This window comes from Eptesicus fuscus, chromosome 21 (assembly GCF_027574615.1).
Source record: "Eptesicus fuscus isolate TK198812 chromosome 21, DD_ASM_mEF_20220401, whole genome shotgun sequence".
NCBI lineage: Eukaryota > Metazoa > Chordata > Mammalia > Chiroptera > Vespertilionidae > Eptesicus > Eptesicus fuscus.
Genome location: NC_072493.1, coordinates 43,289,740 through 43,314,948, shown reverse-complemented (window position 1 = coordinate 43,314,948; position 25,209 = coordinate 43,289,740). Strand labels below are relative to the sequence as shown.

The 25,209-nt window shown below is 55.6% G+C and overlaps 3 protein-coding genes across 6 annotated transcripts in view; 1 reads left to right on the top strand and 2 right to left on the bottom strand.

Annotated features, from left to right (window-relative positions):
• PRR12 (proline rich 12) overlaps positions 1–867 on the bottom strand; it is a 29,413-nt gene extending 28,546 nt beyond the window's left edge. Inside the window, exon 1 of the mRNA XM_028129533.2 lies at positions 339–867. Coding sequence (XP_027985334.2) covers positions 339–424 — 86 coding nt within the window. The 5' untranslated portion in view covers positions 425–867. The remainder of the gene's footprint in view (positions 1–338) is intronic.
• Positions 868–1,077: 210 nt separating this feature from the next.
• On the bottom strand, positions 1,078–7,704 carry PRRG2 (proline rich and Gla domain 2). Of its 2 annotated transcripts, XM_028129544.2 has the most exons (8): positions 7,632–7,700; positions 6,813–6,878; positions 6,014–6,118; positions 5,673–5,848; positions 5,467–5,506; positions 2,984–3,119; positions 1,995–2,141; positions 1,078–1,698 (listed from the first exon to the last, which is right to left on the bottom strand). In XM_028129544.2, exons 3-8 carry the CDS (start codon positions 6,102–6,104, stop codon positions 1,680–1,682), a joined length of 609 nt encoding a protein of 202 aa, XP_027985345.2. In that variant the 5' UTR covers positions 6,105–6,118; positions 6,813–6,878; positions 7,632–7,700; the 3' UTR covers positions 1,078–1,679. The 2 variants fall into 2 exon arrangements, with proteins under 2 accessions (XP_027985345.2, XP_027985346.2); XM_028129545.2 differs by lacking the exon at positions 6,813–6,878 and having other exon boundaries at positions 7,632–7,704.
• On the top strand, positions 7,689–20,155 carry NOSIP (nitric oxide synthase interacting protein). Of its 3 annotated transcripts, XM_054710630.1 has the most exons (11): positions 7,702–7,787; positions 15,072–15,203; positions 15,746–15,827; positions 16,018–16,088; positions 17,063–17,168; positions 18,610–18,691; positions 18,781–18,940; positions 19,033–19,160; positions 19,279–19,466; positions 19,578–19,686; positions 20,049–20,155. In XM_054710630.1, exons 4-11 carry the CDS (start codon positions 16,019–16,021, stop codon positions 20,118–20,120), a joined length of 915 nt encoding a protein of 304 aa, XP_054566605.1. In that variant the 5' UTR covers positions 7,702–7,787; positions 15,072–15,203; positions 15,746–15,827; position 16,018; the 3' UTR covers positions 20,121–20,155. The 3 variants fall into 3 exon arrangements, with proteins under 3 accessions (XP_027985344.1, XP_054566604.1, XP_054566605.1); XM_028129543.2 differs by lacking the exon at positions 15,072–15,203 and having other exon boundaries at positions 7,689–7,787; XM_054710629.1 differs by lacking the exon at positions 15,072–15,203 and having other exon boundaries at positions 7,689–7,787; positions 15,746–15,864.
• Positions 20,156–25,209: the final 5,054 nt, after the last annotated feature.

Sequence of the window (25,209 nt, the reverse complement as noted above, 5' to 3'; positions counted from 1 at the left end):
GAGGGGTCAGCAAGCCGGGAATCCAAGGATGGGGGGAAATCCAGGCCTTGCTTCACCAGTCCCTCCCATTTTCCCAAGGCCTTTCCGTCCGAAATTGTTTTGCAGCCCCATTTTCCCGCTGCATCTCTCCCTTTGCATGCCGGAGCTGGCTTTGGCGGAGTTTGCAATTTGCAAACTGGGGCGGCGGCGTTGTTGCAAACCAAGGAAGGCCGCTCCCTTGCAAGCCGGAGGGGAGTTTGCGATGCACGCGTCACCGGGCGGGCCGGGCCGGGCCGGGCCCGGCTCAGCTCGGCCCCCACCCCTTGGCCCCTTCCTCCAGGCCACCCTCGGCTCCTTACCTAGCTTTAGCTGACCTCTCGTAACTCCATCCCGCCCCGGCGCCGAGCGGGTCCCCGAAGCCGGCGCTGGGGTAGTTCCTGTCCATGAATTGGCCGCGGTGGAAATTGGGGGGAGGGGGAGGGAGGGAGGGAGGGAGGGGGCGCGCGCGCGCTCTCCTCCGCCGCCGCTCCCTCCGCTGCTGCTTTTTTCCCCCTTCGCTCCCTCTCTCTCTTTTTTTCTTTGCTGCCGCCGAAGGCCCGGGAAGGGCCCGGGCAGGGAAGGGAGGGGACGGGGCGGAGGGGCGGACAAGGGAGGGGGTGCAGCCGCCGAGCCAAGGAGGGGGGAAGGGGGTTCCCCCTTGAGGGAAAGGGGGGAGGAGGGACCCCGCTGTCTCCGCCTTTGCCCCGGCGCTTGCAAGAGAGAAAGGGGGAGCGCGCGCTCAGGAGGGGGCGTCCCGGGCGGCCCCGGGGTGGGTGCGGGCGCTGGGTGCTCGCTCTCTCGCCGCCGCCGCCGCCGCCTCCTCCTCCGCTGCGCTCACGGTGCAGCCATCTTTGCACAAGGCGGCTGGGGGAGGGGGGAGGGGAAGGGGGGGCGGGCGGCGGGGTGTCTGGCTGTGCTCCGCTTCCTCCCACAATCCCGTGCAAATGCAAAAAAAAAAAAAAAAAAGAGAGAGAGAGAGAGAGAGAGAGGGAGAACGAGAGACAGACAGCGCAAGCCGGGCTTGGGGGTGTAGGGCGCAACATTAGTACAGAAAACCAGCTCCACTACGCGCAGACGCGCCTGGGGTCGCGATTCAGTTTATTTCAATTTTTTGCATTTTTTTCACTTTTTTTGGTTTCTTTTCCAAAGAGCTTTTACTTAGGGGGACAGCCTGCCCCTGATGAGTAAGGTTGCAAATATGCCCCCCACCCTTCCCCTGGGTTGCACAGTGCCCCTGTACGCGCGCGGGGAGCGCACGAAGACATGCGTGTGCACGGGCGGGGCCCTGCGTGTGTGTGGCCCGTGTCACTGGAGGGAGATGGCCGTGTCTAACCTCACACGCGAGTCTGCACACTCGGCCTGCGTGCCTGGCTCCGAGTTTCCACAGCAAGCCTACCCCGGGGGCGGGGATGACGGGTACCCCCCAAGGTCAAGAAAGCGTTGGAGCCCGCGGGGTGCCGGAACGCGGGAACACTTTTGCGGAGACGTGAGTGTATCCGTAACGCGGCGGAAACACGTGTGCCAGGGTAGGCCTCGAGCCGGACGACCCCTACCCACTGCACCCCCCAGGCTCAGCTCCGCAGTTTGAGAGTCTCGGGAGCTTCCGGAATCCGGTGTGAATCTGGGGCATGGTTCGGGGAACCCGGCTCCGAAGCAGCTCTTCACCGAGGCCTCTGGAGGCTGCGTGGGGAGGGGCACAGTGGGGAGTCAAAGACCCGGCTGTTTTTCCGCCCCCCCTCCTCGCCAACCGAGACCTTTCCGAACCGCTCAGGGCGTCCCAGCCAATCCTAGACCCTCCGGGCACAAGACCCACCCCCCTCGGAAGCTCCCCTCTCAGGCTGGGCCACGCCCCCGCGCTCAAACCTCGGCCGGAATAATAAGCTCGAAATTCCAAGTCCCGCCCCCGAGCCCACGCCCCGCCTCCAGCGGTGCCCTCCCCTCCGCGCCCCGCCTCCGGGCAGAAGCCAGCCCCGCACCTGGTGTAGGGGGGCGGAGGTGCGTCGTGCACCCCTGAGGCCGCTAAAGCCTGTTCGTAGGTGGGGAGGCCTGGCGGTTGGGGTGGCGGCAGGGGCGTTGGCGAGCCCGGAGAGCTCAGGGGACTCAGAGGGCTGATGAGCTCGGCCCTGGGAACAGAAGGTGCACAGTTAGCAGGGGAAACCTAGGGATGGAAAGACTGGGGAGCAGGAGGGAGGACTTAGGGACCCAGAGACTCTGGGGCTGGGAGGGGACCATGTGGAAGGGAGATGAACCAGGAAAGAAAGAGGGTCACCTTCAATCTCACACGCAGAAAAGCACCTCAAAATGACAGGCAGATGCACAGGGACAGGCAGACCCAGAAATCAACAACTGCTGAGAGAGACTCTTACCCACAGACACACAGGTACAGGCGGAGAAATGGAGAAAAAGACAGCCTTCAGAGGCAGGTGGACACACACAGATACAGACACAACACGGAGATACCCACGTACAATAGACTCCTGACAGTCCCCAGGCCCACCATACTCCCAAGACTGACGCTCAAGCACCTTTTTGGACCCCGCCACGGAGAAAGACACACCTAGACAGCTCCTACAGGCACACGCAAACATTTGCTACACCCTGTACCACGGAAACTGGCATACCACAGACGCCCACGGACACCCAGAGACCTCAGGCTCCTGCTTCACCAGAGACAAGAGTCACACACTGATAACCACACCACCCACACCAGGTACTGCAAAGACAGGCGGGAAATGCTGATGGAGCGCCTACTGTGCGCCAGGTACTGAGGATATAGTCAGACAGACACGCCACAACCGGACACAGTCTCACAGACTCGCTCTCCACAGGGCTGTCTCCTCAGATCTCTCAGCAGCATCCACCTGTCCCCACCCCTTGGCCCATCTCCTTAGGTTGACCCGTCCTCCCTCCCCTGCTCACCCTTCTCTCCAGCCCCCCAGCCCCTTCCCCCCTGAAGTCCCCTTACTCTTGAGGACTGGGTAGCTGGCTTCTGCCACGTCGCCAATGTAGATACCAAAAGGCTCCCAGGCCGGCCAGCACAATGACCAGGATGCCAGATGTCAGCCCCACAACCAGGCCTGCTACATCCACTCGTCCACGCCCTGTGGAGGAGGGGGAGGGGGGGGGAGAGGGAGCCACTGCCCCAGGGACTGCCACCCCACCCACCCCAACATCCAAATGCCTTTCTCCTGAGGGAGGAACACTGGCCAAGAAGCAAGGCAGAGCTGGGGCCACTTCCTAGCTGTGTGACCTGAGGCAACTCACCTCACTCATTTCTCTGAGCCTCCATTTCCTGCTCTGTAAAATGGGACCATCATCCCTCTCTGACAGGTTGCAAAAATTCAACGAGATTAAATGCAGAGAAGACCTATGATAACTTCAACTGGTCCTAGAAAACATGGCAGCTGTATCCCCATGACGACAGAAGCCCCTCCCTAGAGGGTGGTTCAAGACCATCCTAAGCAATCCATCTGCTAAGATTGCAGGTGACACACTACAGGTAAGGTAGGGAGGTCAGGTGGCCAACTCTCAAGGCCCGCCCCCCCCCCCCCCCCACTGAACACTGCCAGATTTAACAAATAATAATATAGGACACCCCACAAAACTTTACATACACAACAAATACTTTTTAAATACAGATATATCCCATATATTAAGTGGGGACATACTTATACTTAAAAAAAATGATTTATGTGTACTTGAAATTTAACTCAGGAAGAGGGTGGGGGTAGTTCCTGTATTTTATCTGGCAACCCTGCCCCCTCTGGAATGCAGCCCCTTTTACTGAGGGGCAAGGTCTCAACTCTGGAGGAATTGCAGAACCCACAGGAAGGCTTTGGAATTTACCAGAAGGCTAGAAAAAATTCATTTATCGCCTTAGCTGGTTTGGCTCAGTGGGTAGAGCCTTGGCCTGAGGACTGAAGAGTCCCAGGTTCGATTCCGGTCAAGGGCACATGCCAGGGTTTCGGGCTCAATCCCCAGTGTGAAGCGTGCAGGAGGCAGCAGATCGAAGATTCTCTCTTATCATTGATGTTTCTATCTCTCTCTCCCTCTCCCTTCCTCTCTGAAATCAATTAAAAAAATAAAAAATTTTTCACTTTTTAGTGGAGGGATTTAGGGACCTTCCTCCAATAACAGATGGCGGGGAGTCCAGAACGCACGTGGCCCCTTTCCTAAGGTGCAGCCCCTTTAGCAATCCAAGGCTTGTGTCTGAGGAAAAGTGTGTTGGGGGAGGGGGGTGTGCAGGGAGGACTCCAGCTTCATGAGGCCTTGCTAGGTCTTGCTGCCGGGGAGTCCAACTTTAGCACTTGGGGGGTGGGGGGTGGCGGGGAGCGGGGAGGTGCTTTCCTCAAACAGCAAACCCAGGCTTTTGGCCCTTTTAACAAAAAGCTGCTCGGAGAGGGCAGGCCCTCTGACATGTTTCAGGTGGATTCAAGCAGTAACCAGGCATCCATAGGCCTGCAGCAACGCAGTTACCTCCCCTAGCAACCCGGCTCCAATGTGAGGACTCCTGCCCAGACCTAGGGCCTGTTGCTATGGTACATCCACCCCTAGCAACCAGGCCAAAAGGGGGTGGGGCATCTGGTGCCTGGAAGGGGGTCCTCTGGTGGGCAGGAGGCCTAGGGTCCTGAGCTTGGCTAGGTGTGGTTGCTAGGGAGAAGGCCTCCTTAGCAACCAGGCAGAGGCTGGGATGGGCGGAGGGGAGGAGAAGCCAGCCAGGTAGTGAATGCGGTGGCAAGCAGGCTTCCGTGGTCCGGCCTGGCCTTGTTGCTAAGGAGCAGCCCCTCCCCCCTCAGCAGCAAGGCTGCAGCCATGACGGGGCCTCAGAACTCAGAGGAGGGTTTGAGGGTGGGCGGACTGGTCCGGTGAGGATGCACAGGTTTCCATGGCCTGGCCTGACCAGGCTGTGTTGCTAGGGAACAACCCCCCTAGCAACCAAGCTGCAGAAGGGCTGGGGCTCTCTCAGGTGGGCCAGCGCCTCTGAGCCTGAGGCCTGATAGGCCCCAGGCTGTAATTCCTCTCTCCACCCTCACTTCCCGCTTCCTGGGAGCATGGGACCTCCGGCAATGAGGTGTGGTGGGTTCCTCAGGCCCCAGCTCTAGTCTCAAAAGAGAGGACACTTTGCCCTGCTGGTGTGGCTCAGTGGTTGAGCGGATGACCCATGCAACCAAGAGGTCGCCGGTTCGATTCCTGGTCAGATCCCCGTGCAGGAGGCAGCCAATTGATGTTTCTATCTCTCTCTCTCAAAATCAAAGTTAAAAAATATTAATTAAAAGAGAGAGAGAAAAAAATAAAATAAAAAAATTAAAAGAGAGAGAGAGGACGCTTTTACCAACCACCTCCAGGAACCCAGGGATGGCAGAATTGGGGCTGGGAGTGTTGGTTCAGCCTCCATGGGAAGGGACTGCCTGAGCCGCACAGAACCAGAGGGCGTGGCCTCCCACTCACCTGCCTTGCCATTGTGGATATACGTCTCCCAAAAGCGCTCCTGGAACGGGTGGGCGTAGGGAAGGTGGAAAGACAAGCTGTCAACTGGCAGATTCTACACACCCAACCAGCCACCCAGATTTCTGAGACCAGAGGGGAGAGGGAGTGGAGGGCCAGGACCCCCCAGGGCCTGAAGAAGATGGCCTGGAGACCCCCAGGCTTCTCACCGTCCGAGTATTGTCCTCAAAGTACTCCCGGGCCTCTTCCCAGGAACACTTCTCCTCGTTACACTCCCGCTCCAGGTTCCCTGGCGTGAACAGCTCCAGGTCCCAGTGATTGGCTCGCCGGACTCGTCTGTGGCTGTCCAGGAAGCTCTGAGCCTCGGGGGAGTCCAAGAAGACTTCTAGGCCCAAAGAACACGAGGGACAGAAAAATGGAGGGCTAGAGACATGGAGGAAGCTGACCCTAAGGAGAAGGAGTGCTATGGGGCCCTGGGGTAGGAGGGGGGAGATACAAGGGTTCCAGGATCGGGGCAGGTGGATGGCAGAGCCTTCCCCCAAACACTCACCTTGGTCTTGCTCCCCACTGGGTGAGGTGTCCAGACAGGTGGTCAACCCCAGGTATAGCAGCAGCAGAGAGGGGTGGCCCCTGCCCCTCATATTTTGTGGACCACCTGGAACAACGAGGTGTGGTATAGATGACAAGTGCCTCCGCCCCTAAGGAAAGAGCAAGGTCTCCCTGCCTGGACGCTGGGGCCCATGAATTACAATAATAATAGCAGATACTGCCCTCGCCTGTATTCTGGGCCAGACACTGTTCAAGGTAGTTTGCCTATATAACAGTTTAATGTCCACAATAGTGCTATTATTATCCCCATTTTATAGATGAGGAAACTGAGCCACAGAGAGGTCACAGAACTTGCCCAAGGTATATGGTTTGCAAGATTCAGAAACAGGATTCGAGCAAAGGCAGTGTGCCTCCAGAGACTGGAGCAGGGAGCTTGTCTTTTTCCCCTCTGTGCTTGCAGCCCCCAGCACAGTTTTGACACACAGTAGGTGCTCCTAAACACGTTGGCAATCAGGATCCCTTGGCAATCAGGATCCCTTGGCAATCAGGATCCCTTCCTTCCTGTTATTTCCACATGTATCCCTCTGTCTCTATGACCATTGCCACATCCAGCAACAGAGATCAAAGATTACAGGAGAGGCAAGAACAGGGGCCTAAATTCTTGAGTCCAGGGGGAGGTGGGGGAAGAGGCTCTGAACTCCTGGGCTTGGGGGCCCTAAATTTCTGGGACCCCCAAGGGTCAAGGAGCCAGGATGCCAAGGACCCCAAGCCAGGCTCTGCCTCCAGGGGTATTCACTTACCTGCCCAGACTTGTGAGCACTGTCCCCTCCTCCTCAATCGGGGCCTCCTAAGCCAGCTGAGGCCAGCTGTGAAAAGGGGCAGGAGGGAGGGGAGGGAAGAAAAAGGAGGGATTTCCCTGCTGGCTCCGGTTCTCTGTAATCCTCCCTGATCGCGGTTTCTGGCAGAGGGGCGGGGTTTGCGACTACCTGCCCTGGGCGGGACTCAGGTAAGGGACAAAATATTTAAAGGGACCTTATGATGAAGGGCCTAAGGTCCAGGACCCTAAAGGAAGGCTAGGGTCTAAGACGCCACGGGGGCACTTTAAATATCCGCTCCTCCTGCTTCCCCAGCGGGAGTGCGCCCAGCCAAGTTAGGGAAATAAACATCTAGGTCTCCAGATATCAGATTTCTACATATCTAGAACCTGGCAGGAACTGTATGCCTTGGTCCCTAGGGGTAGGTGAGTATGCCGTAATAAATTCCTGTTTCCTGGGGTGATTTGGACGGCTCTGACTTGCGATTTCTCTATTGCTCCATTTATTAAATGGGGACAGAGAAGTTGTCCCCTCTTAATTGTCTCTTTATTTACAACAAGAAAAGTGGATGATATATTTAAGGAAGTGGGTTCCCAGTGTCTGGGGGAAGTGATTAGTCCTTAAACTCGGGCTTGGAGAAACGCAAAGCTTTGGGTACACGCAGGAAATCGCCTGGCCCGAGAAATGCCTAGTAGATACTAAGCGCACCAAGCGCACCCCGTAATCAAGCCAGCTTTTCTAACCGGAACCTTCGACCTGTCACTCACGTTTCCGATGGGAGGAAGAGAAGACGGGAGGACTTACCGAGCCAGATGAGGTACCTCCGCGACTAGGGGCAGCTTTACGTCCGGTTTCCTTCGCCGCGCGGAAGTGGGTGGAGCTAAGAGGGAAAACAAGCGCTCTTTTCCGGGGTAGGGGCCGGTTGAAGCATCAACGAAGGAGCTGGGAGTCGTTTGTGAGGTGAGTTCCAGGGGGTGGAGGGATAGGGCTGCGGCCTCCTTCCCGCGGGCTGGAGTCCTAGGGTCCTGAGGAAGACCGGGCCAAAATTTCCATGAAACAGTCGTCTCTCAGTGTCTCTTAAGTTTCTCCTAATTTAGAGCAATCTCCCCTCCACTCCACTCTGATTTTTTCTTTGTGTAATTGATTCATTGAAGAAACTGGGTCTCCATTATTCTGTTGATAATCCCGCCATCTGAATTTTGTCTTTTTGCTTCTTTGTAACCTCATTTCACTTATTCCGTTATGCCATTCCGTTAACTTATTCACTTATTCGATTCCCTTGACTGGAATCGAACCCAGGACCCTTCAGTCCGCAGGCTGACGCTCTATCCACTGAGCCAAACCCAGCCAGGGCTATTTAAAAATATATATATATATGTTTTTATTGATTTCAGAGAGGAAGGGAGAGGGAGAGGGAGAGAGAAACATCAATGATGAGAGAGATTCATTGACGAGCTGCCTCCTGCATGCCCCCTCTTGGGGATCGAGCCCTCAACTCGGGCATGTGCCCTGACTGGGAATGAACCACCACCCCCCTGGTTCATAGGTCAATGCTCTGTTTTCTCACCTACAAACTGGGGAGAGCCTACTTCCCGAGATGGTCATGAGGACCCAGTGCGTGGAGACGTGGGAAGCGCTTTGCACCGGCCCGAGACATAACTGTTTGAAGGAGATGATGATCATTTCTGGTTTTTTTTGGTGCTTTTATGATAAGTGTCCTGATTGGCTGGGCGATCGGTGCATGACGTTGGAAGTGGCGGAGGGGTTCACTGATACCATCGTGACATCCCTGAGCTCCCCGTCCCCCAGGTGTCGGGCAGCGCTGCCACCCAGACAGGAGTCCGGCCCGGCCCCCACCTCGGGGCTCCTAGTCCAGAGGATGAAGTACTGAGGGGCGGTGGCTGTGATGGAGGTGGCTCAGGGCATTAGCAGAGCTCAGCCAACACCTAACCAGCCGTGGGAGGCCGGCTTCCCAGCGAGGTGGCGATTTTTCCCTGGAGCCGGGGAGGAGAAAGGGGCCGGGTTCCCACGGGGAGGGGCCGGGCCCACACTAGCGTCAGTTCCACGCGGAGAGTCCAGCACGGTGCCTGGTGGTCAAGGCCAGACCTGCACACCTGGGTCAGACCCCTGCTGCCGGACCTGGGGGGGCCTCTCTGTGCCTCTGTTTGCTTATTTGTAGCAACCACTGGGGTTGTTGTGGAACTTGGTGGAGGTGACGGGTGTAAAATGCCCGGCACAGGGCCGGCTCCACCAGACCTCCCACATCCATCTCAGCCGTGAGGAACGGGAGGCCTCAGAGGCTTGCATTTGCTCTTGGGGAATTCTCTCTTCCTACTTTCAACCTGTTTCCGTCTGCAGGTTCCTCCAATGTAATTAGCCCTCCCCGTTCCTTTCCCACGGAGGCCTCTGCCCCCTGGGCTGGCCTTCCAGGCAGAGAGGCTGGTAGCGCCACCGTTAGGGTCTCACAGGAATTGCTGACCCTGCCACGAGGTTAAGACCCATTTGGCTGGGTGGATAGAGCACCGGCCTGCGGACTGAAGGGTCCCAGGTTCGATTCCGGTCAAGGGCACATGCCTGGGTTGCGGGCTCTATCCCCAGTGAGGGGTGTGCAGGAGGCAGCCGATCCATGATTCTCTCTCATCATTGATGTTTCTATCTCTCTCTCCCTCTTCCTTCCTCTCTGAAATCAATAAAAATATATTAAAAAGAAAAAAAAAATTCTGAACCACTGTTCAGAATTCAAACCAACCAACTGCAAACAGTCCAGTTGGGAGACAACCAGGGGAATTGGAACACCAGCCAGGTAGTAGGTGATGTTAAGGAATTGTTGCTGTGCTCATGGTATTGTGGTCATGTTTTCATTGTATTGTATTGTATTGTAATAGAATTGGTCAGTGTGGGCTTCATGGAAGAAGTTGACGTTTATTTTTATTTTATTTTTAATATATGTTTTTATTGATTTCAGAGAGAGGCAGGAGAGAGAGAGAGAGAAACATCGATTGGTTACTTCACCTATGGGCCCCAACCGGGGACCGCACCCGAATCCTAACTAAGTGTCCTGACTGGGAATCGAACCTGAGACCTGGGGGTGCATGGGACGGCCCTCCAGCCAACTGAGCCACAGCAGCCAGGGCGGGACGGACTTTTAAATTCTTTAACCTTATTTAATGTAAATTTAAGCACTGATACCTGATTGAGTTATTGGAAAACTAATATATATATATACACACACACACACACACACACACACACTTTTATTGATTTCAGAGAGGAAGGAAGAGGGGGAGAGAGATAGAAACTCCATTGATGAGAGAGAATCATTGATTGGCTGCCTCCTGCACGCCCCCTCCTGGGGATCGAGCCTGCAACCCAGCATGTGCCCTGACCAGAATCGAACCTGGGACCCTTCAGTCCTCAGGCCGACCCTCTATCCACTGAGCCAGACCGGCTAGGGCTGGAAAACTTTTAAGTATGTTTGGAACAACTGAGGTAGTGAATGTACGCTGCACGGATACATTTTATGAAGCCTATTGAAGAACAAGTATCTGCAGTGGCAATTTAGTGTCTGACTGGAGATGTGTTGAGTGAACACAGTATATTCTGGACTTTGAAGACCAAACAGGAATTCTCAGGTTGTGACCTCCCTGGGGGGACCGACAGCTGTCACATGGTTAGGAGTGCGGCTCCAGAGCTGGGCTGCCTGGGTTCGAATCCCCGCTCTGCACCTCGGGCACGGGGGGGGGGGGGGGGGGGGGGGAGGGTGATTCTGTGAACTTGTTTGCTCCCTGTAAAGTGACAGTGATGATAGAGAAGAGCTGGTGTGCCCTGGCCAGTTTGGCTCAGTGGTTGCAGCATCCGCCTGAGGACCGAAGGGCTGCAGGTTCGATTCCCAGTCAAGGGCATGTGCCTCGGTTTCGGGTTCGATCCCGTGTGAGAGGCTGCTGATCAATCTCTCTCTCTCTCTCTCTCTCTCCTTCCCTCCCTTCCACTCTCTAAAAAAAAATCAATGGAAAAAATACCCTCTGGTGAGGACTTAGCTGTCCCTTCGATGTGCCCTCCGAAATACCAGTGGCAGCAGGTGGCACCCGCCCTGCTTTCTATTTAGAAGTTGGCCTCACGCAGGAGACTGTGCCCCGGTGGCCGAGAGCTCGGCTTCCTGAGCTTCAGAGCCTGGCACTGCCACCTGCCCACCCTTCGACCCGTGGCCGGTGGTTCTCAAACTTTTTGGTCTCAGGATCTCAAAAATCACTGAGGACTCCAGCGAGCCTTTGTTGGTGTGAGTTCTGTCTGTGAAGCCGTGCCCTCCCCGGGCCCTGGCCGGGTGGCTCAGTGGGTTAGAGCGTCGTCCCAACCCACCAAGGTTTCGGGTTCGATCCAAGAATCAACCAAGGAATGCATCGATAGTGGAACAACAAGGCGATGTTTTTCTCTCTCTGAAATCAGTCGATTAGAGACGCATTTAAAAATAAATGAAAAGAGCCCTGGCTGGGTGGCTCCGTTGGTTGGAGCATCATCCCATACACCAAAAGGCTGAGGGTTCGACTCTTGCTCAGGGCACCTGCCTAGGTTGCAGGTTCGATCCCCGGCTGGGGCATTGGATGAGAGGCAACCGATCTCTCTCCCCCCCACTCCCCCCCCCCCCCCCGCTTCTTCTCTCTCTAAAAATCAATAAAAACGTATTCCCAGGTGAGGATTAAAAAAAAAAAAAGGCTTGCCCTATCAGAAACTAAAACAGACATTATTTTTTTTTATTATATAATTAACATAACACTCATCCATTTAAAGTGTACCATTCGGTGGTTTTTAATGCATTCACTATTTTGTGCCACCATCACCCCTTTCTGATTCCAGAACGTTTTCCTCACCCCGCACCCCGTAGCACCCACTCCCCGTCCCCAGCCCGCGCCAGCCACCAGCCTGCCTCCCGGGTCTGCGGGTTTGCCCACTCTGGACATTTCTTATAAAAGGAACACCTGGCTTTGTGCCTGGTTTCTGTCACTCCCATCATCACGTAACAGACGTTTTGAAAACCCAGGGGTGCACAGGCACACATTCCGCGGGCCTCCAGAGCGGCCCTGTCCCCACACGTCACACCACACTCTGCACAACAGGACACAGGCAGGCTCCCTCAGGGGCTTGGGGAGTCGGTGGACCCCCTGAAGGTGCCTTAGGTCAGTGGTCGGCAAACTCATTAGTCACCAGAGCCAAATATCAACAGGACAACGATTGAAATTTCTTTTGAGAGCCACATTTTTTAAACTTAAACTTCTTCTAACGCCACTTCTTCGAAGAGCCACACTCAAGGGGTCGAAGAGCCCCATGTGGCTCGCGAGCCGCACTTTGCCGACCGTGGCCTTAGGGACCTGTGAGAACCAGTGACCTAGGCGAATGGCTTCACTTCTTTTCTTTTTTAAAAAAACATTTATTTTTTATACCAGAGAGGAAGGGAAAGGGAGAGAGAAACATCCATGATGAGAGAGAATCATCCAGCGGCTGCCTCCTGCGCGCCCCCGACTGGAGATCAAGCCCGCAACCCAGGCCTGTGCCCTGCCCAGAATCGAACCTGGGACCCTTCAGTCCTCAGGCCAACGCTCTATCCACTGAGCCAAACCGGCTAGGGCTTCACTTCTAAGCCTCAGTTTGCTCATTTGCAAAGTGGGGGTGGTGATGGGACCGGCCTGAGGGAGGCTGGGGTGGGACGATTGACGAGCCGGGGCGCAGGGTTGGCATGTGGTCAGCGGTCAGGCAGCGTTACTCTGATTATCCCCATTATTTCCTGGCACGGTAAACACACAAACCAGAAACCTCTCGCTAGCTGTTCCTCTCTCTCCCGAAGGAAAAATGTCCCGTCCGTGAGGCCAAAGACAGAGAAATACCCTGTCCTCGGCCACGAGACAGCGGCTCAGTGCCAGATACCGCAGAGGGCCGAGGCAGTTGACAACTAAGAATAGAGTGGGGCGTTTGTCCATGAGGAGGTCAGCTCGACCTTCATGCGTGGTAGTTGGGGGGCTGGGCGGAAGCTGGGGGCCGGGCGGAGGAGGGGTGGCAGGTGAGGAGGGGAGGCAGCAGGTGCTGCTGGACGCTTGCTCCAAAGCGTGGGGGTGGGAGGAAGTTGGAGGAGGGGGCTACGGGTTCACTTGGGGGGTTCACCAGGGTTAGCTTCTGCGAGCGGCACAGTGGCCACTTTGGGGGGATAGCGGTGCTCTGCATCTCTCTTGGGGGGTGGCTGCCAGGGTGAGTACATTCGTTAAAACGCGTGAATGCATCCTTACGGTCTGTGCCTGTATTCTGGAGAAACAGACCTAAAAACAAAAAAGTGGCTTCTGGAAGACACCAGTAGGGGGCGAGCGAGATCCATGGCTCAGAGAGAGGGTTGTGTCTCAAGTTTTGAAAGTGAAAAGCAAGTTTCTGAAAGTAACCAGAAATAAAGGAGGAATACAGATGAAGTTGCTTTTTACATGTGGGGAGCCCTTGGTTATGTCTCCCCCCCCCACAAAAAAAAAAACAAAACAAAAAACAAAACTCGATCCTCCTCGAAACCAGAGAGCCGGATAGAATATTCCCGTGTGTTCCAAGCTCTGCGTGTGACCTCACAGCCGTCCAGTCCCGTCAGCTAGACCCCTGGAGATCCCCAAAGGAAACTGAGATTCGAAAAAAGGACCAGCCGTCTAGAGCCACGTTGAGTGGGGGCCACCCTGGGACTCGGGCCCCGGCAGGTCAGAGTGCTCAGTCCTCCGCACACGGACCCCTTAACCCGCCTTGTCCCATTTGCCTATTCTTGCCTATCCCTGGCCTAGTCAGTCCCTCCCCTACATGGGCAACCATTTCAATATGTGCATTGCTTTGGTGTGTAGGTGTCTTTAAAATGTATCGTTTGGGCACGTAGATTGTTAGCGATCTCCTTTAATTTTTGTTTTGTTTTGTTAATCCTCACTTTTTTTAGAGAGAGAGAGAGTGGAAGGGAGGGGGAGAGACAGAGAGAAACATCAATGTGAGAGAGATACATCAATTGGTTGCCTCCCACATGCGCCCCGACCAGGGCCAGGGTTCAAGCCTGCAACCGAGGGACATGCCCTTGACAGGGATCGAACCTGGGACCCTTCGTTCCGTGGTCCGACGCTCTGTCCACTGAGCCAGACTGGCTAGGGCTGGTCTTTAATTTCTTACCTTCGCCCAGCATTATGGGTGTTTTTGTTTGTTTTGTTTTTTAAATTCTCACCCAAGGAGTGACGATAGTTTTTCCATTGATTTTTTAGAGTGGAAGGGATCGGGGAAGGGGAGAGAGGAGAGGAATGTGAGTGACATTCCCACCTGTGGGATATACTGTGTCCAAGATCCATAGGCTGGTCCCTGTGGGACCTCCTGGGGAGAGGCTGTAGGAACAACAGTTTCTCCTTTTTGTTGTTGTTAAATCTCACCCAACGATATTTTTTCCATTGATGTTTTAGAGCAGTGGTTCTCAACCTTCCTAATGCCGCGACCCTTTAATATAGTTCCTCATGTTGTGGTGACGCCCAACCATAAAATTACTTTCGTTGCCACTTCATAACTGTAATTTTGCTACTGTTATGAATTGTAATGTAAATATCTGTGTTTTCTGATGGTTACGATTCATAACAGTAGCAAAATTACAGTTATGAAGTAGCAACGAAAATGATTTTATGGTTGGGGGTCACCACAACATGAGGAACTGTATTAAAGGGTCGCGGCATCAGGAAGGTTGAGAACCACTGTTTTAGAGAGTGGAAGAGGGGCTGGAGTGGGGGAGAGAGAGAGAAGGGAGAGAAACATCAATGGGAGAGAGACACGTGGTTGGTTGCCTCTCACTCGAGTCCCGAGCAGGGCCAGGGATGGAACTTGCAACCGAGGTACATGCCCTTGCCCAGGAATAGAACCTGCGACCCTTCCGTCCACGGGCAACGCTCTAACCACTGAGCACCCGGCCAGGGCAGCATTGTGTTTTTACGATCTACCCATGATGCTTTGCACACACCTACTCAGTCGCATCTCTGGGCTGGTCTCCATGACGGGCAGTTACTACCCATCCTCCCGGGGCGGGGGACGTTCCGTTGCCCTTGACTCCCCTTCACCGTGAAGGACGCTGCTGTGGTCTTGCTCCCTTGCTGGTGTCTCTGAGACTGGCTTTGGGGCGCATGCACCCCCGCGCAGAAGGGCCCACACTCACTTTGCCGAAGCACCGACAGCCCGTCCCAGGAAGGCTGACCCCGTCCCCTCTTCCCGCAGCGTCACCCGCGGCTTCCCGCGGCCCATCCCCACCGCCCTGCCTTCTCCACCGTCCGAGCTGTGCCCGCAGCCCGGCCAAGTGTCACTGGTGTCTCACTAGGTTCCGTCTGACGAGACTGAGCAGCTCTGCCCGTGAGTCTTGGAGCTGCTTCCGTCAGCTGCGTCTTCGCATCCTTTGCTCGTTTTCCTCTGGCGTCGCTGGTTTTTTCCGGTCGATCTGCCAGTTCCACGCGCAGTCAGTTCCACTCTGCTGCTTGTTTTGAAAACTCGGAATTGACGGCAGTGCAGTTGACACGTTGGGGATCGATTTGGGTAAAGCGGATCCCCCCTCTGCTTACATGTGGACTCACCCACGAGAGAGGCTAAGTGAACCCAGAAGCGTGTAGGCAGACCAAGCACACGCACGCGTGCACCCCGAACATCAGCCGGGCGCCGCAGGACCCCAAGTGTGCGGGCCTCACCCACCCACAGCTGGTGCTGGGACTCTCCCTCAGCCCCGGCTGCGGCGGTTCAGTTGGTTGAGTGCCGTCCTCTGAACTGAAAGGCCAGGTTGTGGGCTCGACCCCCCGTAGGCAGCATGCAGGAGGCAGCCCGTTGATGTTTCTCTCTCCCTCTCCCTTTAAAGTCAATAAAAACATATTTAATAATACATAGAACTTCCCATCTGATTTCAGGTAACTCCTCCCACACCTCCTAAGGCGCACGCCTGCCAGCAGGACACCCGCTTCTGCAAGCAAACTCCGGGTCTTTTTCAAGGTAAAGCGACGTCTCTTTTGGAACGTGCAGGAATTTCGTAAGCATTTAACGCCCCTGCCCCACCGCCAGCTGCCCCGTCGGGGGGCACAGCTCAGCCCCCAGGGCCGTGAAGGTCCCCTCCTCCCTGTCCCTGCCCCTGCGGCGGCTCCCTCTGGCCCCCGCGGCCCTCCAGCTGCCCCTCCCTCCCCAGGATGACGCGGCACGGCAAGAACTGCACGGCGGGGGCCGTGTACACCTACCACGAGAAGAAGAAGGACACAGGTAGGGGTTGGGAGGGGACCCTGGCACCCTGATTGTGCTTTCTGCGCGTGTCTCTCCTCCCCTGGTGGTCATGGCCACACAGGTGACAGCCCAGCCACCCGGCAGCCCTGTCCCCCGCCCCCACCCCATGGGATGGGCACCGCGTTAGGTCCCTCTGTAGCTGAACACGGCTAATCCTCCGGGAAGGCTCACTGTTGCCATAGCAATATTCCCGAAGAAGAAAAGGAGGCCCGGAGAGGTTCAGGCTCTGGAGCTCGGGCAGAGCCAGAGGGCTGACCCGAGTCTGTCGCTTACCCTCCGGGGTTAACGCCTTCCTGTGGGCAGTGCAGTCCGTGCCCCCAACACAGAGACATACACCGCCCACTCTCTCTCTCTCTTTTTTAATCCTCACCCGAGGATACTGTTCCACTGATTTTTAGGGAGAGTGGAAGAGAGAGGGAAAGACAGAGAGAAACATTGATGTGAGAGAAACACATCCATTGGTTGCCTTCTGCACGAACCCCGACCAGGGTCCAGGCCAGGAGGAGCCTGTAACTGAGGTATGTGCCCTTGACCGGAATCAAACCCGGGACCCTTCGGCCCGCAGGCCGACGCTCTATCCCCTGAGCCAAGCTGGCCAGGGCCACAGCCCACTCTTGACTGCCTGTCTCTCTGAGTCTCCTCCCCTCTGAGTTCTCGGTGCCTCTCTCAGTTTGGAGGGAGGCATGTCTCCTCTCCATCCCTTTTTTTTAATTTTTTAATATATTTTTATTGATTTCAGAGAGAAAGGGAGAGGGAGAAAGAGATAGAAACGTCAATGATGAGAGAGAATCGTTGATTGGCTGCCTCCTGCAGGCACCAAATGGGATCGAGCCCACAACCCAGGCATGTGCCCTACCTGGGAATTGAACCATGACCTCCTGGTTCATAGGTCAACTCTCAACCACTGAGCCACACTGCCTGGGCTCTCCATCCCCTTTCTTGTCTGTCCCCAGCGGCCTCAGGCTACGGGACCCAGAACATTCGACTGAGCCGGGATGCCGTCAAGGACTTCGACTGCTGCTGCCTCTCTCTGCAGCCCTGCCATGACCCCGTCGTCACGTGAGCTGGGCACATGGGTGGCGAGGGCAAGGGAACACAGGAGGGGTCTGTAGGAGTGGGTCTAGCCACCACCTCCCAGGTTCAGTGTCCTCGTCTGAGAGGTGGCGTGATCCTGTATGTTTCACGGTGGGGCGTGGAAAAGAATACGCTTGTAATAGAGGGGTGGGCTCCTGGGCTGTCACCTGGCCCATAACGACAGCCGGCGTGTGGAGCACGTTCCGTTACCTCCGTTACCTGCCTCCGATGACCCAGCAGAGGCTCCAGCCAGGTCATAAGTATAGGCAGTCGGCCCAGTGCCTGGATGTGGGCTTGGTCACAGGTCTGTTACAGAGATGGTGATGAGAGTGCTGTGGCCCGGGTCCCTGCGGCCACCTTCAGGTTCACTGAGCCCCTAGAAGGCCTCACAGAACTCGGCAAAGCTGTCACACTCAGTGCCAGCTTATTAGAGGGAAAGGATACAGATTTAAAATCAACAGAGGGAATGCCCTCGCCTGTTTAGCTCAGTGGATAGAGCGTCGGCCTGTGGACTGAAGGGTCCCAGGTTTGATTCTGCTCAGGGCACATGCCCAGGTTGCGGGCTTGATCCCTAGTGGGGGGCGTGCAGGAAGCAGCCAATCAATGATTCTCTCCCATCATTGATGTTTCTCTCTCTCCCTCTTCCTTCCTCTCTGAAATCAATAAAAAAAATATTTTTATTAAAAAAATAATAATAAAAGCCCTGACCGGTTTGGCTCAGTGGATAGAGCGTCAGCCTGCGGACTGAGGGTTCCCGGGTTCGATTCCGGTCAAGGGCGTGTACCTTGGTTGCGGGCACATCCCCAGTAGAGGGTGTGCAGGAGGCAGCTGATCAATGTTTCTCTCTCATCGATGTTTCTAATTCTCTATCCCTTCCTCTCTGTAAAAAATCAATAAAATATATATTTTTAAAAAATAATAATGATAATAATAAAATAAAAATAAAATCAGCAGAGGGAAAAGGCACAAGGAGACCAGCACTTAATTCTTCCAGCACCGCCCACCAGGGACACCCACCTGGCCTGGTGTCCAGGGTCCTTATTGGAGGTTGGTCATGCAGACATGACCAGCCCCTCCAGAGGTCAAGTTGATGCCGTATGGCCCAAGCCCCCCAGGTGAACAAAGGCGCCCTTTCAGGAGGGCGTAGGGGTTCCCTCCCAGGAGCCCATCCAGGGCCCGCCCCTTGGAAGGTGCAGGCTTTGGACAGCCCAGCCTGCTGAGGAACCCTTCGCCCCACGAGATTCTCCCTGCCCGTCAGAGCGTGTGACTGAGCCAGGAGGGTCAGGACAGTGCGGTCACCTCGGAGCTGAGCTGAGCGCTGAGGGCGCCGCTGCCTGTGAGATGGTCAGTGGGCGCCCAGGGCAGGGAGCCGAGTGCGCATGCGGCCTGGGCCCGGCCCATGTTCTCTCCTCCGTCCTCTCTGCAGCCCAGACGGCTACCTGTACGAGCGCGAGGCGATCCTGGAGTACATTTTGCACCAGAAGAAGGAGATCGCGCGGCAGCTGAAGGTGAGGGAGGAGAAGGGAGCGCAGGTGTGTTGAGGTTTTGATGTGAGCTCACAGGCAGGGCCGTGCTCACTTCTCCCCGCTGCCCGCAGGCCTACGAGAAGCAGCGGGGCGCCCGGCGGGAGGAGCAGAAAGAGCTGCAGCGGGCGGCTGCGCAGGACCAGGTGCGGGGCTTCCTGGAGAAGGAGGCGGCCATCGTGAGCCGGCCCCTCAACCCCTTCACGCCCAAGACTGCCCCGGGAACCGGCCCAGGTGAGGGGGAGCAGGCTTGCGGGTGGGTGGGGGTGCCTCAGGGCCAAGCACCTAACCTAGGTACGGCATTGGAAACCCTCTACCTCCTGTAGATGATGCCCAAGCGGGTCCCAGCGCCGCCGGCCCCGCAGGCAAGGACAAGGACAAGGACAAAATGCTGCCCAGCTTCTGGATCCCGTCGCTGACCCCCGAGGCCAAAGCCACCAAGCTGGAGAAGCCGGTGAGCACCCCCTGCCAGCAAGCCCCCCTGCGCCCACTTTGCCAGTGTCTCGAGGGCCCCCTCACGGGACCCCCCCTCCTCCCGCACCTGGCCCAGCCCTGCCTCTCTCCTTCTCTAGTCGCGCACCGTGACCTGCCCCATGTCCGGGAAGCCTCTGCGCATGTCCGACCTGACGCCGGTGCGGTTCACGCCTCTGGACAGCTCCGTGGACCGCGTGGGGCTCATCACGCGCAGTGAGCGCTACGTGTGCGCCGTGACCCGGGACAGTCTGAGCAATGCCACGCCGTGCGCCGTGCTGCGGCCCTCGTGAGTCACCTGAGGGGGTGACCTGCAGGGACCTGCCTGTGGGGCGGGCTAGGGGTGTGGCTCTCTCTGGGCGGGCGTGTGAGCGGCGTCCCCACCTTCCACTCGCCGCAGGGGGGCCGTGGTCACCCTGGAGTGTGTGGAGAAGCTGATTCGGAAGGATATGGTGGACCCTGTGAACGGGGAGAAGCTCACAGACCGCGACATCATCGTGCTGCAGCGGGTGAGCAGGGCCCCTTCCACCTGCCTTCCTGTCTGGCCCCTCCCCGAGGCCCCGCCTCCTCGCCAGGCCACTACCCTCCCCGAGGCCCCGCCTCCTCGCCAGGCCACTCCCCTCCCCGAGGCCCCGCCTCCTCGCCAGGCCACTCCCCTCCCAAGGCCCCGCCTCCTCACCAGGCCACTCCCCTCCCCAAGGCCCCGCCTCCCGAAGACCACGCCCCTCCCCACCACTCCGACCCTGGACCGCGCCCTTATCCCAGGAGGCCCGCCCCTTACCTTAGGCCCCGCCCACCCTTCCTGGCCAGGCTGGCGTGGACAACGCCACCTGCCCCACCGCCGGCCTTCACTCTGCCTTCCCTCCCCCAGGGCGGCACGGGCTTCGCGGGCTCCGGCGTGAAGCTGCAGGCAGAGAAGTCGCGGCCTGTGATGCAGGCCTGAGAGCGCGGGAAACCAAATAAAGGACTTGGAAGCGACTGGCTGGCTGTGCAGCGCCTTCCTTCGCCTCTGGAGCCCCGGGGCCAGGGGGCCGCGAACAGGCTTTGCGGTGGGGGTGGGCATGCTGGCATGACTCGAGTTGGAAAGCGTGGGCTGAGAGAATGTAATATGGTCGCAGGTTAAGAGTAAAATCTGAGTTGAACTCAAGCGCACCGCTCAAATTGATGGAGTGGCCAGAGGTCCAAGGCCCAGCCATCACCATATAGGGCGCCCTCCCCGGAAGGACCCGGTGGACCCTGTGCCCCGGGAGAAGCCCACGGAGTCGGAGTTATGTCACATTTGAAGCCTGTGAGGTGTCGGGGCACCTCTGCCAGAGTCCCGTGGGGTAACACGCGGAGGAAGTCAGTTCTGAGAGAATGCCCCGGGCAGCCCGCCTGGAGAAGGTGCAGGAGCCCCCTCCCTCCCCCAGCACCGCTGGAGGCTGAGGAGGAAGAGGAAACCCAGTGCAAAGGCCTGGGGCAGCGAGTGCCGGGAGGGTTTGAGGAGCAGAGTGAGTGAGGGGTCGGGCGCCTGGCACACCTGCCTGGAGTTCCCACTTGACCAGGAGAGCAGGCGCCGCCCTAACGCTTTCTGTTTAATGACCATTTAACCACAAAAGCCTCCCTGGGCAGCGTGGAGAAGTAGGACAGACAGGCAAGCAAAGAGAAAAGAAGACACCATTCCTGCCCCTGGGAATGTTCACTCCTGGGTCCCTCCAGGTCTTTCTCCACACCCGCGAGTTTCCCACCCAAGGGAGCCCTCCGTGCAGTCTGCCCGGTCATTTCGGTGAAAGGCTTCTCCTCTAACATCCCGGTGCGATTCCGGGCCAGGAAGTGTCCCAGGCTGCTGTCCGGCCCAGCCCCCTCCGGTCAAGACCGAGGTGCTGAAGGGGAAGGTTTCAGTGGGAGGGTGGCTGGGGTCAAACTCACCCTGGGAAGCCTCCAAACCCAGTGGTTGCTCCCCCGGACACTTCTAGAATCTTCCCTGGCCCGGCCAGTGTGGCTCAGTGGTTGGGTATCGAACTATGAACCAGGAGGTCACAGTTTGATTCCCAGTCAGGGCACATGCCCAGGTTTCAGGCTTGATCTCTGGTTAGGGGGCGTGCAGGAGGCAGCCAATCAATGACTCTGGTCACTGATGTTTCTAACTCTCCTCCCTTCCTCTCCGAAATCAATAATAAATATATATATTTATTATATATTATATATATATATATATATATATATATATATATTATATTTATATTTATTTATTTTTTTTTTTTAAAGAATCTTCCCTTGGTCCCTATTAGTTCTCATACCCCCTCTTGGGGCCCCAGTCCCTGGAAACTGGCCCAGGTGCCTAACATTCAAGGAGCCCTTACCCTCTGAACCTGTGAATCCACAGTCCCCGGAATCCTTGCCACACTTCTGGGATCGGGATGCTTACACCCATTTCCCAGAACAGCCCACTGAGGCTCAGAAGACAACTTGCCCAAACTCACACTGCTCAAGGCCTAGCATAAGCCAAGTTCACCCAGAGGTCTGCCACCTCCAGAGACACCCACCCCCAGGCTTGGCTCTGCCATTCCCCCCATCCTTTGTACCCTCCCTCTCCCAGGTATTCCCAGTTTCACCCCACAGACCTCTCCACCTTTATACCCAGCCCACTCTCAAATCTTCCCTCCCCTAAACACCCCCAATCCTCATCTTTCCCAAGCACCCTCAACCACACCAAGGCCTTCCAGTTTTTCCCCTCAGCTCCTCAAGGTCTCTAGTTCCAGTGTGCTACGGACTACCCCCGCCCCCATAACCCAAAGACCTTCTAGGATTTCTATCTTGCACCTTTGTTTCCACAGGAAACCGAAACCCATGTCTTCTATTCACAGGCTTTCGTGAGAAGCGGGAGGGAGGTGTCAAGGTCTTTCCTCCAAGAAATAGGTTTCCTTCAAGGTTTCAAAGCTAACCAGAGCCCAGCTGGTGTAGTTCAGTGACCGAGTGTCCACCCACCAATCAGGAGGTCACAGTTGGATTCCCAATCAGGGCACGTGCCCGGGTTGCGGGCTCAATCCCCAGCCAGGGTCGTGCAGCAGACAGCTGGTCAATGATTCTCTCTCATCATTGATGTTTCTATTTCTCTCTCCCTCTGAAATCAATAAAAAATATATATATATTTAAATATATATTTTATTGATTTTTTACAGAGAGGAAGGGAGAGGGATAGAGAGTTAGAAACATCGATGAGAGAGAAACATTGATCAGCTGCCTCCTGCACACCCCCTACTGGGGATGTGCCTGCAACCAAGGTATATGCCCTTGACCGGAACCGAACACGGGACCCCTCAGTCTGCAGGCCGACGCTCCATCCACTGAGCCAAACCGGTTAGGGCTATATATATATTTTTTAAATGTACAAAGGTAACGAGAAAAGAAAGCAGTCTTGGCCGTTGTGGCTCAGTTCATTGGCAGCATCCGGTGCCACCAAAGAGTTGCTGGTTCCATTCCTGTCAGGGTACATACGCCCGGTTGTGGGTTCACTATCACATCACATCAATGTTTCTCTCTCCCTCTCTCTCTCAAAATAAATTTTAAAATCTTAAAGAGGAAGCAAGACAGACAGAAGAGAGACAGGAAGTGGAGACAAATCTTGTCTTTTCTCAGCAGCGGTTTCCTAGACACCGGCCTGAAGTTTACAGCAAGAAGCGGGCATGCCTGCTGGTGGGGCGTCTCCACACCCCCCGGCAGCGCTGTGCGACCGTCGCAATTGCTCGTTCAGGTGTTAAAATGGGGAGATGTATTCTGGGAAAAGGACAACCTCAGGGACAGGGAGCAAATCCTTGCTTGCCAGGGGCGGGGGAAGGATTGACTATAAAGCTGGGGCTTGGCATGAGAATCTGGGGTGGGGGTGGCGCTGTGCTGTCCTGTCACATGTGCTGGCACCTTCCCTGCAGCATCGTTTATAAAAGACCAGAAACCACCTAAATGCCGGTTAGTAGAGAACTGGTTAAATAATGTACTTTTAAAAAGAAACCTGCCCTGACCGGTTTGGCTCAGTGGATAGAGCGTCGGCCTGCGGACTGGAGGGTCCCGGGTTCGATTCCAGTCAAGGGCACATGCCCGGGTTGTGGGCTCGATCCCCAATAGGGGGTGTGCAGGAGGCAGCCGATCAATGATTCTCTCTCATCATTGATGCTTCTATCTCTCTCTCCCTCTCCCTTCCTCTCTGTAAAAAATCAATAAATATATATATTTTTTAAAAGACAGGAAATGAAGACTTTTTTTTTCTTCAAAGTGTAATCTAGGTCACTATGATCTCTGACAGAGGAAGGGAGGGGGAGAGAGAGAAGCATCGATCAATTGCCTCCTGGGTGACCAGGGATCAAACCTGCAACCTAGGTTTGTGCCCTGACCAGGAATCGAACCCACAACCTTCTGGTGCACCGGGCAACGCTCCAACCAACCAAGCCACCCAGCCAGGGCGAAGACACTCTTCAGGGACTAAACTGAAATAGTGTAGTCTTCATTACCTCAATGAAAAAGAAGTACATTTAAAATCAGAGGATTCTGACTCAACCAAAGGATTGAGAAAAACAAGAGAGGCCGTGCCCTCCGTGGTCCTGGATCTGTCTCCTGCGTCAACTATCTAGAAGGAACAGACCCAGGGACGCCCGCCCCTTCTCCCCGCCTCCGATCACCCCCAGCCTCTTTTCCAGTCACCACCTTAGGAACCACCTCAGCCTCCAAGATCAGCCAACGCCGGTTTTTTACCTTAAATAAACTCCTAGTGCCGAACAACCACGGGCTCCCAAATCCCTCAGAATTATCCCACTGAGGGGGAGGCTGCGGTCCCTCTGCGGGCCTCCCGCACCTACCTCTCTCTGGGCCTCTATTTCCCTGCAAGGATGTGACTCTCGAGGGTGGGGCCGCGTCTTCTGAGAGTGGGCCCAGAAGAAGCCAAGGGCACTGACAGCATCCCTTGCAGGTGCAAATCAGCGGGTGGCCTTCCCCAGGTGGTGAGCAAAGCCAGGACGCCGTGGTCCTGGAGAACCAGAACCAGGCCCTTTGGATCTGCAGGCGCAGACCCTCAGCTCTGCGACTTCCTGCAGAACCACTTCCTGGGTGAGCAGGTGAAACTCATCAAGAAGATGGGCCACACCTGACTCACCTCCGCAGGCTGCCGGCCCCCAGGCTGGGCTGGGCGAGTGGAAAGGCTCCCCCTCAAGCACGACTAGGAGCCTTTGGAGCCCAGAGGCCTTTGAGGGGCCCCCCTGCATCCCCTGGTGTCTCTGGCTTTTTTTTTTTTTTTTTGTCTCTGGCTTTTGCCTGAGCCTCTCCCAGAAACTACTAGCCATTCTTTTAACCACCCTGGAGCCCTCTCCCCTGCATTGGACCAAACGAAACAATTAAGCTTTTTTCAGGGGGAAAAAAAGAGAGAGAGGTAAAGATCTTGTTAATCATCTGCTATAAATTCTACTAAAAGAAGAAAAACATTTGGTATATATTTGCTTAAATCTGTAAATTATTTCTGGAAAGAAACACTGGCTACTGCACTAGCTGGTTTGGCTCAGTGGATAGAGCGTTGGCCTGCGGACTGAAGGGTCCTGGGTTCGATTACGGTCAAGGGCACGTCCCCGGGTTGCAGGCTCAGTGCCCCGTAGGGGGCATGCAGAAAGCAGCTGATCCATGATTCTCTGTCATCATTATTGATGTTTCTATCTCTCTCTCCCTCTCCCTTCCTCTCTGAAATCAATAAAACATATTTTTTTTTAAAAAGAGAGAGAGAGAGCAGCATAAATATTGAGGGCTCACTTTTGGTGTGGTACATTCTACAGGTTTTGACAAATGTAAAATGATATCCATCCACCGTTACAGCATCACACAAAATCACTGTACTGATCTAAAAATCAGGGCCATTTTTTAAAGATGATTCTTTAAATATGTTATTAATTTTTTAGAGAGAGAGGAAGGGAGAGAGATAGAAACATCAATGAGAGATAAACATCAAGCCCTGACCGGTTTGGCTCCGTGGATAGAGCATCGGCCTGCGGACTGAAGGGTCCCAGGTTCGATTCAGG

Coding starts and splice junctions, on each gene's coding strand:
- NOSIP (XM_028129543.2), top strand. CDS start 16,019: ATGACGCGGCACGGCAAGAACTGCACGGCGGGGGCCGTGTACACCTAC. Junction 17,169..18,609: donor TGCCATGACCCCGTCGTCAC/GTGAGCTGGGCA, acceptor TCCTCTCTGCAG/CCCAGACGGCTACCTGTACG. Junction 19,161..19,278: donor CCACCAAGCTGGAGAAGCCG/GTGAGCACCCCC, acceptor CTCCTTCTCTAG/TCGCGCACCGTGACCTGCCC.
- PRRG2 (XM_028129545.2), bottom strand. CDS start 6,104: ATGAGGGGCAGGGGCCACCCCTCTCTGCTGCTGCTATACCTGGGGTTG. Junction 5,849..6,013: donor CAGTGGGGAGCAAGACCAAG/GTGAGTGTTTGG, acceptor CTTTGGGCCTAG/AAGTCTTCTTGGACTCCCCC. Junction 2,142..2,983: donor CAGCTACCCAGTCCTCAAGA/GTAAGGGGACTT, acceptor TTCTGTTCCCAG/GGCCGAGCTCATCAGCCCTC.